The 18,386-nt window shown below is 31.9% G+C and overlaps 1 protein-coding gene across 1 annotated transcript in view; it reads left to right on the top strand.

The window, feature by feature from the left end:
- GLRB (glycine receptor beta) overlaps nucleotides 1-18,386 on the top strand; it is a 104,348-nt gene that overhangs the window by 65,730 nt on the left and 20,232 nt on the right. The window contains exons 5-8 of the mRNA XM_081304570.1: nucleotides 7,204-7,433; nucleotides 7,541-7,623; nucleotides 9,495-9,635; nucleotides 16,476-16,628. Coding sequence (XP_081160696.1) covers nucleotides 7,204-7,433; nucleotides 7,541-7,623; nucleotides 9,495-9,635; nucleotides 16,476-16,628 — 607 coding nt within the window. The remainder of the gene's footprint in view (nucleotides 1-7,203; nucleotides 7,434-7,540; nucleotides 7,624-9,494; nucleotides 9,636-16,475; nucleotides 16,629-18,386) is intronic.

The raw sequence follows: 18,386 nt of genomic DNA, 5'->3' as shown, positions 1-18,386 counted from the left end.
GCTGGGATTATAGGTGTGTGCCACTGCACCCTGCTGAAGAATTTTTTTTGAATCAGAGAAAATATATTATTCACTACTATAAAGGAATAACAGAGACATAGGGACAGCTCTTAAAAGGGTGAAACATTTGTTTAGTACTTTACATATATGTAAAGTACATATATGTACTATACATATATCATGTCACTTAATCCTTATTAAAACTCTATGTTGTGTTTCATTGTTTTTCCTACCTTATTATAAGGAAAGCATCTTCTGTTCACTCCTTAATCCTCTGCAATCTTGCTTTGAATATGTCACTGTAGCCAAAAATGGTTTTGCTATACTCTTTGGTAGCTTCCTCAACTATCTAAAACCATTCTGTCTGTATGTGGCCTTCTGTGGCACTTGCTGCTGTTGACCATATCATCAAATTTTTGAATTTTTGGTTTGGTAAAATAACATTCTCAAGGTTATTTATTTATTTTATTATTATAAGTCTTCCAACCAGCTCTTCAAAGGCTTGCTCTCCTCAGGCTTCTTTGTTTATTTGTTTTTATTTTTTTCTTGCCTTTTATTCCTACTCTGTTACTCTGTGTAACAATTTTGGATAAGCTCTATCTCTGTTTGTTTTCCTTGTAATATAACTTATCCATCTTCTATAAGCTGTCTAATTTTACATACTCAAGAATCTAATAAAAAAATTCAGGAAAATTATTCCCAAATGTGAATAATCAAAAATATTACCATTTATCTTTTTATTATTATCTAAAACATAAAACCTTATCTAATATTTCCATGTAAAGGCCATGTGATTTTCCAGGATAGTGTTATTTTGTTTGACTTTTCACTTTTTATTTATTAAATTCTATAAAATTGGGTGGCTTATAGAAGATTGATAAGTTACTAATCATAATCAAATATCTGTCAAAACCCGTAGGATGTACAAAACCAAGAAATCTGAAGTAAGTTGTGTGCTTTGGGTAATACAGTGTCAACGTGGTTTCCTCCATTGTAATTCATGTGCCTCTCTGGTGTTGGATATGGATAGAGTAACTGGGGACAAAGTATATATGGGAAATTTGTGAATTTTCTGCTCAGTTTTGCTGTGAACCTAAAACTATTCTAAAATATAAAGTCTCCTTTTAAAAAGTGAATACAAATGTTTCATAAACAAAATGCATATAGACTTTCTGATTTAGAGCAGTTTAGGTTCCCATGGGAAAAGGGTTTTTTCGTTACAACTCATGAACCTAGTCAGACACATCAAAATCATCCAAAGGTCATAGTGACATGTATCCACCATTATGGTGTCATACACAGAATCAACTGTGCTTCATCAGTTCATCCTTCCTTCCTCTTTAAATCCTAGCAACCAAAAATACTTTTTTGGTCTCTCCATGGTTTGATCTTTTCTGAGAAGAGTCATATACTTGGAAACATACTGTGTATTGCTATTTCATATTTGCTTCTTTCACTTTGTAACACAAACTAGTGTTTTCTCCATATCTTTTCATGGTTTGAGAGTTCCTTTCTTTTAGCACTGAATAATATTCTCATTGTCTCTTTGTCCTAGAGTTTATTCATCCATTTATCCCTGAAGTATATTTTGGTTGCTTTCAAAGTTTTGTAATTATAAATAAGTCTGTTCTAAATATTAATGCACAAGTTTTGATGTTGATATAAGTTTTCAGGTTCTTAAGACAAATACCAAAGAGTTTGACTCTTAGATCATATGGTAAGAGAAGGTTTAGTTTTATAATAAACCACTAATATGTCCTCCCAAATGGCCATGCCAATTTGCAGTTTTTGTCATTACTAATGAGAGGTCCTCTTCCTCCATGTCCATGACAAGGTTCGGTGGTGTCAGTGTCCTGGATTTTGGCCATTCTAATAGGTGTGTTATGGCATCTCATAGTTGTTTTAATTTCCATATCCATGATGACATATGTTGGACTCCTTTTTGTATGCTTATTTGCCATGTATATATCTTCTTTGATGAGCTGTATGTTCAGGTCTTTTGGCCATTTTTAAAATCAGGTGGTTTTCTTATTGTTGAGTTTTAAATGTTTGCATATTTCTTGGTCTTGATTTTAAATCTTTCCAATAATCACTCCAAAACCACTATTTCTTGTTCAGCCTTCTTTTTAGGGATGATCCTGATTGTCATTTTTGTAGCTTAACATTTAATGATTGCTTTGTGTTGTTGATGAAAGTGCTTAAGAAATGATGATTATTTATTCACTCTTTAGTTCTTCTGCCCCCTCATATTACTATTATGGTTTAGATATGAGGTGTCCCTCAAAAGCTCATGTATGAGACTATGCAAGAAGGTTTAGGGTGAAATGATTGGATGATGAGAACCTTAACCCAATCAGTGAATTAATCCCTAATAGAATTAACTGAGTGGTAACTGAAAGTAGATAGGGTGTTGTTGGAAGTAGTGAATCCCTGGGGGCATGCCTTTTAGGTATATATTTTGTCCTACTTGAGCAGGGCTCTCTTTCTGCTTCTTGGTGTGAAGTGCTAAGCCCCCTCCCTCCACCACACCCTTCTGCCATGATGTTCCACATCACCTTGGGCCCTGAGGAATGGAGTCAACCATCTGTGAACTGAGACCTCTGAAACCATGAGCCCTCACAGTAAAAAAAAAGCTGACGAAAACAATCACTATCTGTCAAAATTCTCCTTCTCTTTAGTAGCCTCCTAGACTTTGATACTCTAGCCTTCCTTGGCCCCTGGTGTCTGAAGCAATCATTAATTCTCTTTAACAATTGTCATTTGTTCTTACTACCTTTATTGTCTTTACCAATTAGTTTCTTACTTGTGAACCAAACCAATTATTATCTAAACTGCATTAATAATTAAACTAATGAGCCTGGAGTAGTGGTGCATGCCTGTGATCCCATCAGTTGGGGAGGCTGAGGCAGGAGGATCATCAGTTTAAAGCAAGCCTCAGCAAAAGTGAGGTGATAAGCCACTAACTCAATGAGACCCTGTCTCTAAATAAAATACAGAATAGGAATGGGGGTGTGGCTCAGTGGTCAATTGCCTCTGAGTTCAATTCCTAGTACCAAAACAAACAAACAAACAAACAAACAAACAAAAATAATGATTAAATGGAACATACAGTTAGATATTTTACTCTATTTCTCCATGAAGGAAGTTTGCTTTGTTAATATATCTTATCAGTGAAAACCGAGTAAGTCTAGAATGCTTTGAACTTAACATACTAAATGACATAAATATATTTTTGAATTGTGTGAGAATATTGATTGGATTGCAAGAGAGACACTACTAAAATTACTATAATGATTCTTTAAGAGGAAAAATAATTTTGCTATTATTTTAGATGAGTTAACTATACCATTTGGGAAATAGGTAGACCACAGAATTGTGTTACCAAAAGTATGTATGTTGTGTGGATATATGTGTGTGTGTGTGTGTGTGTGTGTGTGTTTGGAAATTTTAAGGATAATTCAGTATCTACCCAAATATTGTAGATGACTTATTTTTAATTATGCAAAATAGGCTGTGGTTAATTAAGTCAGAACATTATTTTAATCCCTGCCTGATATCTGGAATATTATTATAAAATATGGATGTAATGTCCTTAAAATTAATTACTGATAAGCAAACTAGCATATATTATGAGAAGTAATTGTTTTGGTCTAAAGAATACCAATGAGGTCTTAATATTTCTACTTCTGGGCATCAATGTAATATTCTAGTAAAACAAAAAGACCCAATATTAGGCTAAAGTAAGATGCCCTTATTTTGGAAACCACAATGCCAGAGATGTCTGGAAACTAATAATGCTGACTCTTATCAAGGATCATTATGTTATTTATTTTTCATAATTTGCTATTTCTGGAAAGTGTTCAAGGCATATAATAACAAATGACATAATTGAACAAAATGTGCAAGAGTCAAGTAATGACAGTTACACCAAAATATGAGAGATTGTTAGTGAAGTTGTCAATAGGAATAACCTGCAGTTTCCTACCTATAAGAGAAAAAAAAGAAAAGAAAACGTGAGATACTTAACTTTTATTTTTCAGTAAAAGGAAGCATTTAAGAGCATCAGGAGAAGGTTTTCAAAATAAACTCTGATTATTAGGTGTATTTTTGTAAAGCACTTACACTAAATAAGCTTACTAAATATCTATACAATTATGTTTGTAATGGATGAATAAACAAAGAAAACATTAAATAAATATGTATGAAGGAAATCATCTTGTATGCTTTTACACAAGAGTCATTGACCAAAATATGGGACTATAGCTTCAATCACAATTTTATAAAAGACAGACAACATCATCTAGGTTTTTCTTATACTGATCCTTGAAAAAGTTACATGATATTGTTTGATCATATTGTTGTGAATGCTTAGATTAAACACATCAATTTAAAGGTATAGTCATCTGACAATATACCTTATAAAGCATAGCATTTATAGAAGGTAATAATATAGTTTTTATATCTATAAAATTTTAGAATACCAATAAATTTGGCAGATCATTACAAGGATTTTAGCAAAAAAAATTGAAATGGAATACTGTTGAATGCTTAAGATGATTTTAAGTGGCTTTTAAATGTGTGCTTTCACTAATGTAGTATAATTGATATTTTATTAGAAAATGACTGAAACTAATGTGTATTCTTTTTTATTTAATTATTTTTCATTTACATTTTTATCAAGTTACAACTTCTATATGGTTAAAAAACACACAAATCATAAGTGTATAAATCAAATTTTTACATGCCTATTTGACTGGGGGTTCAGGGATTCCTTCTTAAGTGGAGAGCCATTCATGCCTGCATGGAATGGATAAAAAGTTCTGCCAGAAAGCAACAATGTATCTGCTGGAAGTTTATTCACATGAAGTAGCCCTTCATCTTGGACAATGCTTGAGTTAAATTTTGCACAGGTGACAACTGCAATCCGATATGGAGTTGTCAATGAACTGCCATTACAAATTTTATGCATTTTGTGCATTATGATACAAAGTTTATGTGGCTATATGGTGCAGATTTTCATTTTCTGTATTATAGGGTTTCCTTGATTTCACGTTCATTGAGAGAAAAATGTTATGTTTTCAGGGGTATGAATGTGTTCAGTGTCAGTTTGTATAATCTTTAACTTCAGAACTATCTGCATATGATTTTTAGAAATCAACTTATATGTTGAGTTTTTGATAAAAAAGTTTATTTTAATCAACATATGAATGGTACATGTTTTTGGGATATAATGTGATATTTCAATACATAACATACAATCAGAGCAGTGTAATTACCACCTATCACCTCAGTATGTTGAAATTTTTATGAATATCTAGTTTTGACTTGTAGGATAACAGTAGACCAAATCTTATTTCACTACCTGTAGTTCAGTAAATGCATATTGTTATTTAGTGCCTTATCCTTCTCCACATGCTATATAGAATCTGGATATAAAGATTTTATTGGTGAGAGTAGAAGCTCCCACATTTTTCTCGAGTTACTCACTACTCATCGCTTACTTTTTATTTGTATTTTAAAGCACACATATTTATGTCCTGTGGATATGTTTTAGGTTGTATCGTGTAATAAAATATGATCTATTATTCTATCCTATTTAATTATTTGGGGTTTGATTTGAAGTTTATGATCTAATTCATTTTGACCATGACGAAGTCTTTGGAGGAATAGTATTGTATGGATTTTAGATAACTAAAAACAAGGAAGGACCAGGCAGTGTCATATACCTGTAATCCCAGTGACTCTGTAGGCTGACACAGGAGGTTGGCAAGTTAAAGACCAGCCTCAGCAATTTAGCAAAACCCTCATCAACTTAGGGAGAATCTGTCTCAAATTAAAAAATGAACAAACAAACAACAAAGAAGTGGGTTCAATCCTCAATTCCAAAAAAGAAAAGAAATAATAAAAGAAAATAGGAAGGCACTACAATAATTTATGGCTTGAATTTTTTATATATATTCGGAGTTTAATAGATAAAAAATTAAAGTTAGAAGATCTAAGCATGATGTCTCAATACTGAATTTGACTGTATATACTAATAACTCAATTTGCACCAGAACCTTATTAGCAAATATAAAATATACTAAGATATTACAAATCTTCCTAGGTTCATATACTTTCAGAATCTATATGTCTTAAAAATTCAATTTTTGTAAAGTTTTAAAATTAAAATTACTCAAGCAAGTAACTGACTTAAATATTAAACTACTTAAATGCATTTAAAAATATTTTCTATGTAGTTGAATGTCTATAATGTAACATTTATGAAATTAGCATCTACTCTGACCTATTGTTTTTTTGGTTGTTGTTGTTATTTTGTTTTGTTTTTGGTACCAGGGATTGAGCCCAGAAGTGCATAACCACTAAGCAACATCCCAAGCTCTTTATTTATTTATTTTTTTAAATTTTGAGACAGGGTCTTGCTAAATTGCTTGGGGCCTCGCTAAGTTGCTGAGGGTGGCCTTGAATTTGCAATCCTCTCTCAGCCTCCTGAGTTCTTGGGATTACAGGCATGCACTACTATGCCTGGCTCTGATCTGTTTTGTATAATCTCCATCTTATTGGCTATTGATTGAAAACTCTATCTATAATGACTTACACATGTGGGTATCCCAGGTAGTTTTTCTCTGACCTACCACAGAATATATAGTAACCATTTGTATCTACCTTCTTCCATCTACTGAAAGAATAGTAGAACCCACCTATATATGTGGGTTCAGTCAACTACAGATGGAAACTGTTGGGGAAAATGTTGCATCTGTATTGAACATGTACGAACTTTCCTTGTCACCATTCCTAAAGCAGTGCATATAAAAACTGTTTAGATGACATTTACATTGTATTTTATAAGTAATCTAGAAATGATTTAAAGTATACATAAGACTTGCATCAATCATATGAAAATACTAATCATTTTATATGAAGGACTTGAACATCCATGAATTTTGGCATCCACAGGGAATCCTGGAACCATTTCCCAGGAGACATCAAAGGACTATCGTGTGTGAGCTCTATTTATGAGTTGTTGGGATCTTAGTTAATGTCAGAGGAACAAAAATATTTGTCTAATTGCTGAAATGCTTTTTTATTCTGGTGTTGAACATGTTCTTAGAAATAGTAATTCATATAAACATTAATTATTTTTTAAATAACTGAAAATAGCATTAAATACACACATGCACACCTTTATTTATTTTTTCCCAGGACTACAGAGTTAACATCTTTCTGAGACAAAAATGGAACGATCCCAGGCTGAAGCTACCTAGTGATTTTAGGGGCTCAGATGCACTGACAGTGGATCCCACCATGTACAAATGTTTGTGGAAACCTGATTTATTTTTTGCAAATGAAAAAAGTGCCAATTTTCATGATGTTACCCAGGAAAATATCCTTCTGTTTATTTTTCGGGATGGTGATGTCCTTGTCAGCATGAGGTACTCCTTTATATTTAATATTTGTCTATTTATATTTTTCTTTTCCAATCAGTGGATCACAGAGGAATATATTAAATTATCTCTGATTTCTCTGTTCCTGCTTTCAGGTTATCCATTACCCTCTCATGCCCTTTGGACTTGACTTTGTTTCCCATGGACACACAACGCTGCAAGATGCAACTTGAGAGCTGTATGTAAATAATGCCATAAGTTATTTTGGAAATAAAATACTTATATCTAGAAAATATAATCTACTAAAATTTTATATAACAGTAATAAAACAAATAATTTTGACCATTAATGGTCATTTGAATAATTTTGGAAAATTACAGTTATTCTTTTATTACATTAATTTGTATGGAGATAGACAAATACTATCTGTTCCAGTCTGATTTTAGTACAGTTGATATGGGTGCATACCCTTCTAACCTAAATCCAATTGCTATCTTCATTTGAATGAGTAATAGAGAAAAGGTAAATAAAAAATGGTATCCTAACAAAAATAACTTCTCTATAATGATATGACCCATTTTCATAGCAGGAAATTTGAAAAACACTGAAAAATAACTCTGTAAATTCTATCAATTATTCATTCTTATGAATGTGTAAAATATATTTTGGTGTTTTTCAAAATTATATTTTTAATGTTCCCATGATCATTTTTTTAGTTTATAAAAGATGTGCTAGATGTATTAATTGAAATTTTCTGCGAAACATTAATTAATTTGCTATGTGCTTATCCTTTGAAAATAAAAGTATCTCATAAATCTTGACAAATTAACACTAAAATTAACATGAAATTTTTAGTCTGAATATCTATATAACATGACCTATTTGGGCAACAAGTGAAGAATAATAAACTTGTAAAATGTAATGCATATGCTTGCTAGATTTTACACTTACAGTTACTTTGTTATTATTTTTTATTAGTGGATCCTATATTTGGACAATAGTTACTGCTTTCAAACTATAAAATTAGCTTTTTCACTTATAAGTATATGGATGTGTGTACATATTTTTATATCTGTTATAGGTATGTGTGTTTTATGTCTGTTATAGATATGTATTTTTATAAAATATTTCAACTGTGCATTTACATTTTAGTTATATCAGTAGATGCACTAAAATATTGAATTTAAAAAATAGATGCACAATAGGTATCAATTGTAGATTGCTCTATGCTGTGTAACCCTTGAATTTTAGCCACAGTAACTGCAGCCAAAAGGATGCTGAAATGATATTGTAATGATGTCCATTTGAGAGATGGTTTGATTTGCCCTTTTTTCCCTGGTTCTTTTAAGTTATACATGGCAGTAGAATTCATTTTGATATAATTATGGAAGCATGGACATATCTTATTCTAATGAGGATCCCATTGTTATAGATGTACAGGATGGTGAGATTCACTATGGTATTCATATGTATATACAGGAAAATGGTGATTTCTCTTTTGTCATGATACAACTGCTGTCCTGTCCTCCTGACAGATTTGTCAAAAAATTAGGTAGTTCAAATGCTTACATTCCTTTAAAATTTTTAGGGTTTCCTATCGCATGATTATAAATACATGTATGCAAAAATCTTGTATCATTTATTATCATTTTATTGATGGAGACTTAAGAATTCTAACATATAGAAGTTAATTGCTATATATGATGCTCTAAGATTTCAACTATTAAAAATATGCTGGTTAATTAAATTTATTCCTTCTTTAGGATAATTTTCTGTAACCATTCTGCTTATATTTTTTATGAATGACCATTGATTTTTTTTTTTTTAATTTTTTTTTTTTTAATATTTACTTTTTAGTTCTCGGCGGACACAACATCTTTGTTGGTATGTGGTGCTGAGGATCGAACCCGGGCCGCACGCATGCCAGGCGAGCGCGCTACCGCTTGAGCCACATCCCCAGCCCGACCATTGATTTTTAACTCTACATTTTTAACTACAATAAGAGTGCCCTATTTTATTACCTTTATTTAATATTTGGAGTATTAAAATATTGAGAAATTATTAATAATTATATTTCATTCTAACATTTTCATTAATTTTTGTTTATAGTTGGTTACACAACAGATGATTTAAGATTTATCTGGCAGTCAGGAGATCCTGTTCAGTTAGAAAAAATTGCTTTGCCTCAATTTGATATTAAAAAGGAGGATATTGAATACGGCAACTGTACAAAATACTACAAAGGCACTGGTAAGTGATAGTCTTTATTTTAAATAAAACTGAGATCTATTTCAAAGGTTCATTTTAATATTAATAGACACTAAAGGATAGAAAAGAATTAAACATAAGTTCTGTACAAGTATTTTTTATTTATATTCATATACTAAAACTTACACAGAATTACGTTCACTGAAGTTTTCTGGTCTTTTAATTATGAGATAGATTTGCTTTGCTTTATGTAATTCTGGTGTTAAGAGGTTTTTGATTTCTTATTGTAGTAATGCAAACTCTCCCAGGCATTGGTTTTCGTACATGTCACCAAGATATTCTACTTCTGGTGAGATTCAGTTTGGGGCTAAATATTTTTGGATATGAACAATGTAATCCTGTGTATTCTTCCACTATCTTTTGAACAGTTATTAAGTGGTGATTTGCCCATTTTAAAATTTTTTAAAATATGAATATGGATCTTTGTGCTATACAGAAACCAATGAAAGAGGAAGGTAATTGGATATCAGTGAATATTCCCTGTACTGTCTTGTTGGCCTAAATCATAGAACAATGAGTTAAAAGCAAATCATCTTTATTTATTAAAATATGTTGAGCTATTGCAAAAAATAAGATATTTGCTATTCAGTAATGTCATAATTAGCATTCAACTTTGTAGCCTAGTGATAGTTATAGGCATTGAGGCTTTAACTAGTGAATATAGTATTATTTCACTTAGCAACATAAATTTTAAAATGCTGCAATTTTGAGCATTATTAGTAGTAATAATCAGTTCAACTTGTGAGTTGCCACATAATTCTAATTCTGTATCAAGAAATAAATCATGCCAGAAGATATTCAGGAGTAGATAAAAGTAAAGTTTAACTGTATTGCAATATTTATGTTGCAGTAGTAAAATGGTATATAGGTTAGTCACGGAGACCTTAGAGGATCAAATGTTTGAGATAAAAGGCCACCATCATGACATTTTCGAGTACAAACTATAATTTAAAACAATCCTCTTGATAGTAAAACAAGAGAGTGAACATTTACGTATCTACAACATTATAATAAAGACAACAAAAGAGAAAAGGGCATATTAGTTAGCTTTTTGTGGTCATGACCAAAATGCCTAACAAGAAAAATTTAGAGGAGGAAAGAACTGTTTTGGCATATCTTTCAGAGTATTCAACCCATGATCTGTTGGCTGTGTTGCTTTGGGCTGGAGGTAGGGCAGAACATCAGAGTAGAAGGATGTGGTGGAGAAAAGCAGCTCAGTTCATGGCAGCTGGGAAGCAGAGAGAGAAGAGGAAGCTGAAAGGAAATAAACCCTTCCAGGGCATCTTGTCCTCAGTGACCTATGTTCTCCAACTATGTCCCACTTCCCAGTGCTCCATTCAGCCATCAATGGATGAATCCACTGATGTGGTCAGAGCCCTTAGGATCCAATCAGTTCCCAAAAGCCCTCTCTCTGAACACCTCTCTCTGAGGTTTTGAGGGACATTCCAAATCTAAACCATAACCCTTAGAAATAAGCTAAGTAAGCATCTATTGTCGACTTTCAATTACATTGACATATCATATGACATTTATGTAATTCTTTCAGTAATGGAGCTTATAGTATATTAGCTTAAGAGAAATAATAATTGAGTATATTGCTAAAAAATTATCAAGTTTTAAACAAGTCAAAAACTGAGAGTTCTTAAAAATTAGACCATCATTTGTTTATCTCTTTGGAGAAATGTTTATTCAGGTTCTTTGTTTATCTGTGAGTTGAGCTGTTGGTCTTTCTGTTACAGAGTTTTTTTTTTCCCCCAGTAATGGGGATTGAACTCACTGATGCTCTAACACTGAGCTACTTCCTGAGCCCTTTTTCTTTTTCTTTTTTTTTTTCTTTTAAATTTTGAGACAGCCTCTCACTAAATTGCCAAGGCTGGCCTTGAACTTGTGACCCTCCTGCTTGATCCCCCTGAGTTCCTGGGATTACAGGCATGAGCCACTGTGCCTAGCTCTGTTGTAGAGTTCTAAGAATCTAGTGTTTTTGGATACTAGATTTTTATCTGTTAGGTTATTTAGGTCTTTGATCCATTTTGAGTCAAATTCTTTTGTGTGTGTGTGATGGTGAGGATTAAACATAGGGCCTCAAGATTGAGATAATTTTTGTATATGGTTTGAGTGCCTAAACTTCCTTCTTTTGTATGTGGGTATCCAGTATCCCAGCAGCATTAAATAAAAGGACCATGTTTTTGCTCCACATATTGTCATGGTGCTCTAGTCAAAAAAACAATTGACTTTAAATATATAAATATATTTTATTTTATATATTTTAAATATATAAATAAACTTTCAATTCTATTCCATTGGTCTTTTTGTCTAAACCCTTGCCAGTTTTCCACACAATCTGGAGTACTATAACTTAGTCATAATTATTGAAACTGGGATGGGTGAATCCTTTAGATTTCAAGGTGGTTTTGGCTATTTGGGGATCCTTGAATTTTCATGTGAATCTTAGAATCAGGTTGTCAATTTTTGCCCAGAAAGTAGCTGGGATTTTGATAGGGAATGCAATAAATCTGTACATCAATTTGAGGAGTACTGCCATCTTAACAATATTAAGTATTCAATAGATTATTAGATATAGAAGTGATCTTACAGATAAACAGTAGCTAGCTCCTTTATTTATTTATTTTGGTACTGGGAATTGAACCCAGAGGTGCATAACCACTGTACCACATGCCCAGCCCTTTTTATTTTTTATATTGAGACAGGGTCTCATTAAATTGTTTAGGGCCTTGCTAAGTTGCTGAGACTGGCTTTGAACTTGCAATTCTTCTGCCTCTGCTTCCCAAATTGCTGAGATTACAAGCATGCATCATGGCACCCTGTAAGCTCCTTTACTTAACACATATAATAACTGAAGTGCAGAGAAACTGAAGGACTTACTGAATGTAAACAAGCAAATTTACATCAGCCTTGGCACTAGTCATAGTATTCCTTCACCCATCCAAACTCCTTCAAATTAAGAAGACTAGAATTTAAAGGAATTTTATAACCCATCTAGTAATGAAAAAAATTATCTTGAAAGCCAAAAAAAAAGTGTTTTGGGATTATTTTATAGTAACATATATTTAGTAGACAGCTTTTTGAGTTTTTACTATGCTAGGCATTGCTTTAAGTGCTTTGCGGGAATTATACTATTTAATCATCACAATAATCCTCTCAGTTAAGTATTTTATTATCCCCATTTGACACATTAGGCTAATGAAGCAGAGACACTTGGCTGAGGTCATACTGTTACTAAGTAAAGCACTAGAATATTGAATTTGATATCATTACACAATTTGTGGAGTCCTGTTATAATTTTAAAAATTAGTTATCTACATTCAGCTTATATACTTAGCATTTCAAAATGAATGTTGTCTAAATTTCTTTGATAAATTTGAAGACTAGTTTATTGAAGTTTTAACTATCATTTAGAGAGGAAAATAAAGCTAGCAATTTTATTTGTAATTTTGTTTTAGAGCACAAAGTTATTTAATAGCATTGAAAATACTAGGGTCCCCCCACCATCCTTTTTTTTTCCTTGTCTCACTTTTTTTTTTTTTTAAGGCCTACTTAAAAACATCTCCATTGGAGACTTAGCAATGAATAAAAGACAGGCTTCTGCTCTTTATAAAGCCATAATCCAGTGTGATAAATAAATACAATAAAAATTCATTTTAGTTGTTAGAGAGAAATAAGAGGTTTTAGTGTGGTACAAAGACTTGGGAGGATTAGTCAAAAGTCATGAGTAGGGTTTTTTTGGTATTCTTTGAGTAATCATAAATAAGTCACTGAAATCTCATTAGCTACAGAAAATAATAAAGAGCTTATGGCTAATATAATATTTTTTGACACTTGCTGTGTTCCAGGTACTTCATCAACATTTATATAAGTCATTATATGAATATAAGTGAAACATTTTAATGTTGGTCAGTACTTAGATATTTATAAAAATCGGACATTGAATGCTGAACAATGTAAAATAGTAGAAAGATACAATAGAGCAATATATATAAAGTGATGGCCATTATTCTCTTTAATTTGTATAGAAATAATGACTCAACATTAACTTTTTTAAAAATATGCTTTTCTATGATGAAAGAAATCAGAAAGGTAGAGAAGTATTTCAAAGTACTTAAATTGGTAGGCTGAGTGAAAAATGAAATAAAACCTTACAGGAAATAGAAAGTAAATTGAATTTGCCCAATGAACATTTATATCAATTAACTGGCCACCTGCCTCTCATAAATGTAACAGTACTAGGGAAAGATCAAAAAAGATCAAGAAATGTTTCTCATCAAAGTTTATGGACCAAATCACTATAATATCAAGCATGTATTTTATTGCAAAATGCATCCATGTCTTGTGAGGCTCCCCTTGTGAGTAACTTTGCAAAAGGTACATGCTAGAGGCTTGCTTCAAAACACAGGACTTCTATGATTTAGGCTGGTATTTAAACAGAGTGGGATGGAATGTAAAATTTTATTTTTAACGTGTGCTGCTTTGTAGTAAATTATAATCTTTGTGACAACTAAGGCTACCTAAAATATATATAATTTGTTTAGAAACCTTTATGTATCATGCTCCATTTCCTATGTGGTTGGTGAATGTAAAACAGTCTGAAGAAGCGAAGCTATTTCAAAGCAGAGTACTTCTGAACTGCATTTCTTAATTGGAACTGATCTTTCTTAATTGCAGTAATTGTAATTACAAAAGTTTATATTTTTGAAATATTACACATGATTGTTGAAAACATATGTTCTTGATTGGGCAGAAAGTTAAAATGAGTGGTGGGAAACAGGAAAGGGAGGGAAATTTTTTATTGTTTTGCTTTTTTCTATCTCATAAAACCTGTGAATGATTTAATATATTGCCTAGTTTTAATGAAAATAAAATTTAGAAAGAAGCTCTGCACTTTTGTTTTTTATATAATATGGGAGTATTGGGCATAATTACAGTTTATGCAAGTTACAATCAATAAATTGTTTTGGTTTCATACTCTTCCTACTACCTTTAAAATCTGTCAGAGGCAGCAAGGATTATAATTCATAAGAAAAAATAGATTTCTCATTTACTTATTAAGAGGATGTAAATAATCTTCCTTTTTGTAACTGCTATTAAGAAGCTATTGTGTATAAATACTGCTCTCAGTACTATAATGTATACATATGAACATTTTTCTAGCATTAGAAATGTGTATAATCATCCTAATTAGGAAGACTAGGTAAACTATTATTTAACTGTAAAAGAGTAAAATGTAACATTATACTTCCCCCATTAATTATTTCCCTTATTCTCTGTTCATTTATTTGTTCCAATAATTTTAAGTAATTATGTACAGTTTAAATTGAAAACAATTGGAGAAATTTTAATTTTTTTTGGTATTTATGCATAATCTCACTTTGATTAACTGGACAATGACATTGTTTTACCTAAAGTAGGCATATTAGGCATTAAATCTAATGTGTAAATTTCTTTTATTTATTTCTTTTTAAATTTTTTTTACACATTAAATCTAATGTGTAAATTTCTTTTATTTATTTATTTTTAAAATTTTCTTGCATACATGACAATAGTGGAATGCATTATAATTGTAATTATCCATTCATAGCACAATTTTTTTCGTAACTCTGTATATAAAGTATGTTCATGCCAAATTATGCCATTATACATGAGTTCTACTATTATTATTATTATTATTATTATTATTATTTGTACTTCAATTCTTAATACACCTTTATACCACAATTTATCATATCACTGTTTGTATATAAGTTATGAATTTCTAACTAAAAGGTTGAAGCATTTAAAAATCACCTTCAGCATCTGTAACCATATCTTGTGTTTGGAGTGCTGTGAGATTTGTCACTTATTTTCTTAAAGCAGCAAAGGCTACCATGAGCCTGCCTATAATTCATGATTAACTTTAGGGACTAGTTGTCATGGCAGTTCTAGAATTATGTTGTAAAGAAATTTCTGTATTTGTCTCAGTGTGTGAAAATGAAAGTCCTTTCCCCCCATTAGAGTGCATCCAGAAGGCCTAGAGTGGAGGTGGGGAGGGAATGGAGAATAAGACCAAATGTTGGCACTTTAGTCTTTTGTGAATATAAACTGAAAACACCAATTTCTTCCCATTGCTAATGTTTATCTCCAAAACTACTTAAATAATAATAATAATAATAATAATAACTATTATTATTATTATTATTATTATTATTATTATTATTACCAGGGTACCAGGGATTGAGCTCAGGGACACTCAACCACTGAGCCACATCCCCAGCCCTTTTTGTATTTTATTAGAGGCATGGTCTCACTGAGTTGCTTAGCATCTCGCCTTTGCTGAGACTGGCTTTGAATTTGCAATCCTCCTAACTGAGCCTCCTGAGCCAGTGGGATTACAGGCCTGTGCCACTGCTCCCGGCCAAAATTTTGTTATAACTATGCATTTGAGTTGTGGTAGACTGCCATCCCTTCTTGATAAGCAGTGGTACATGTGGCTAAAAATCTAATGCGGGGAAAGGATTGTCCAAGAGTGTTTCCTTTTATACTTGTTGTTCTTTGATTTACTGTTCCCTGTATGACTCCTATAGATCCTTTTCTCCAGTAGTACTCTCAGGTCAGGAAGGGTTGAACTGTTGGACGTTCACTGCACAGAGACTTAAATACCTAGACATTGCTGTTGTGGAGCAGCAGGTGGGATCTGCTTCTCATGTTGCAGCATTGACTTTGTGAAATTGACTTGGATGGAAATGTCTTGTCATTTATGGGTACGTTAGTTATTTTTATAGTAAAATGTTGGTGCAAACCTCATACCTGTAATGTGTCTGTTTCTGAAAGGCTACTACACGTGTGTGGAAGTCATATTCACCCTGAGGAGACAGGTCGGGTTTTACATGATGGGTGTCTATGCCCCAACCTTGCTGATTGTGGTTCTTTCCTGGCTTTCCTTCTGGATCAACCCAGATGCAAGTGCTGCCAGAGTACCCCTGGGTAAAGTATTCTACCCTTCTCCCTCATGTCAGGACTGTTACACAGGTTGAACATTGTTAATACAAAAATCTGAATTTGAGCTCTGACTTGATACCACAAGTAGAAAATTCCACACCTGACCTCAGGTGATAGATTACCATTGGTAGGCAGGTGCACTAAAAATATTGTATAAAATTACTTTCTGGTTATGTGTTTAAAGTGTATATAAAATGTAAAGGAGTTTTGTATCAAGACTTGGGCCCCATTCCAAAGATTCATATAAAATACATGCAAATATTTAAAAATCAAAAAGAAATCTGAAATATGAAACACTTTGGATTTCAGTTAAGTATTAAAGGACCTGTATCTGTAAATAACTGATGATATAATCAGCTACTTTGAAACTGTGGCTCTTGAAATTGATGGAATCCTATTTTTTTTTGGAGGGAAACTTCTTTCAAAATTTAATAATGAACTAGATTTTCTTAATATTTATGTTTTGAAGCTTTTCTTTTTGTATACTCGGGATATTTGAAGCACTTAATCTATTCTTTTTGAATAATTATTGATATATAATTTTTACCTATTATTGAAATCAAATATCTTCAATAGTGTCAAAGTTAAAAACAGCTATTTTGATGAAAATCTTTTTCAATAATATTATATACATCTCACAATCTTAGGGTATACAGTCATGCACCACATAATGATATTTCAGTCAATGATGGACTTCATATATGATATTATACCCTGTGGCCTAGGTAAATAGTAGGCTATTCCGTGTAGATTTGTGTATGTATACTCTATGATATCCACACAATGACAGTGTCACCTAATGATGCTTTTCTCTGAATATAATCCTAGCTTTGAGTGATACATAAGTGTAATGATATGAGTTATCTTTTTATATGACTTAACATAAGAGTTAATTATCTTTCCTGTTTTTTTCCTGCTCCTCAATTTATTATTTTTAATAATTGGTGACCTAGAAACATCATTAGCTATTCTTTTGAAAATTGTGTCTATGTAAGAGTTGAAAAGTCATTGCTTGAGAAAATTAGCAAGAGCCCTTCCTCTGGGAAAAGTGAACAAATTTGAAAATATGGACATTGTGACATAGATTTTTGATTGCTTTGGAGTGTTCTAAAATTTTTTATTTCTCTGTGTCTGTGTGTTTTCTGAATGTCACATGAAATTCATATAGGTGGACTGTGATGTTTCTAATTTTTTCATGAGTGATTTCTTGTTACATGCGATATTTTCCTTGCATTCAAAAGACCAGTGTACCGCTTGTTTCTACCTCACTGGAGGAATTAAATGAAGTATAGATTTTAAAGATTAGGAAATCAGGAAAGAAGCAATGAAAAGGACAATGTTACCTGAATAAGAAATTTCATGGTTTACATTTAATATTAAACCACAAAGACCAAATTGATATCTTAAAAAATAAAAAAATGTGGGGAATTTCATCTTATGGTTAATGATGACAAAATGACAATTGATAGATTAATTAATTCGTTATGGGATAAAAATCAACTATGTAGTAAATTGTGTTGGAGACAAACCAATCCAAGAAAAAAATCCCACTAGATTTAAATTTTTAGACTTGTCAAAATTATCATGCATTTTTCCCAAATAATCAATTTATATTGAAAATATTTTGCAATCTTGCAGTGCTATCTATTTAAGTGTTACATTTCCAAGGGTACTTTTGAGACATCCCATTCTTTTAATATTTCTTTAAAGGATTTTTCTCTGCAAATCCCCATTCTTTCAGAC

Source organism: Spermophilus citellus (assembly GCF_964194105.1).
Source record: "Spermophilus citellus genome assembly, chromosome: 8".
Classification (NCBI taxonomy): Eukaryota; Metazoa; Chordata; class Mammalia; order Rodentia; family Sciuridae; genus Spermophilus; species Spermophilus citellus.
This window is presented reverse-complemented; position numbering and strand designations above follow the sequence as displayed.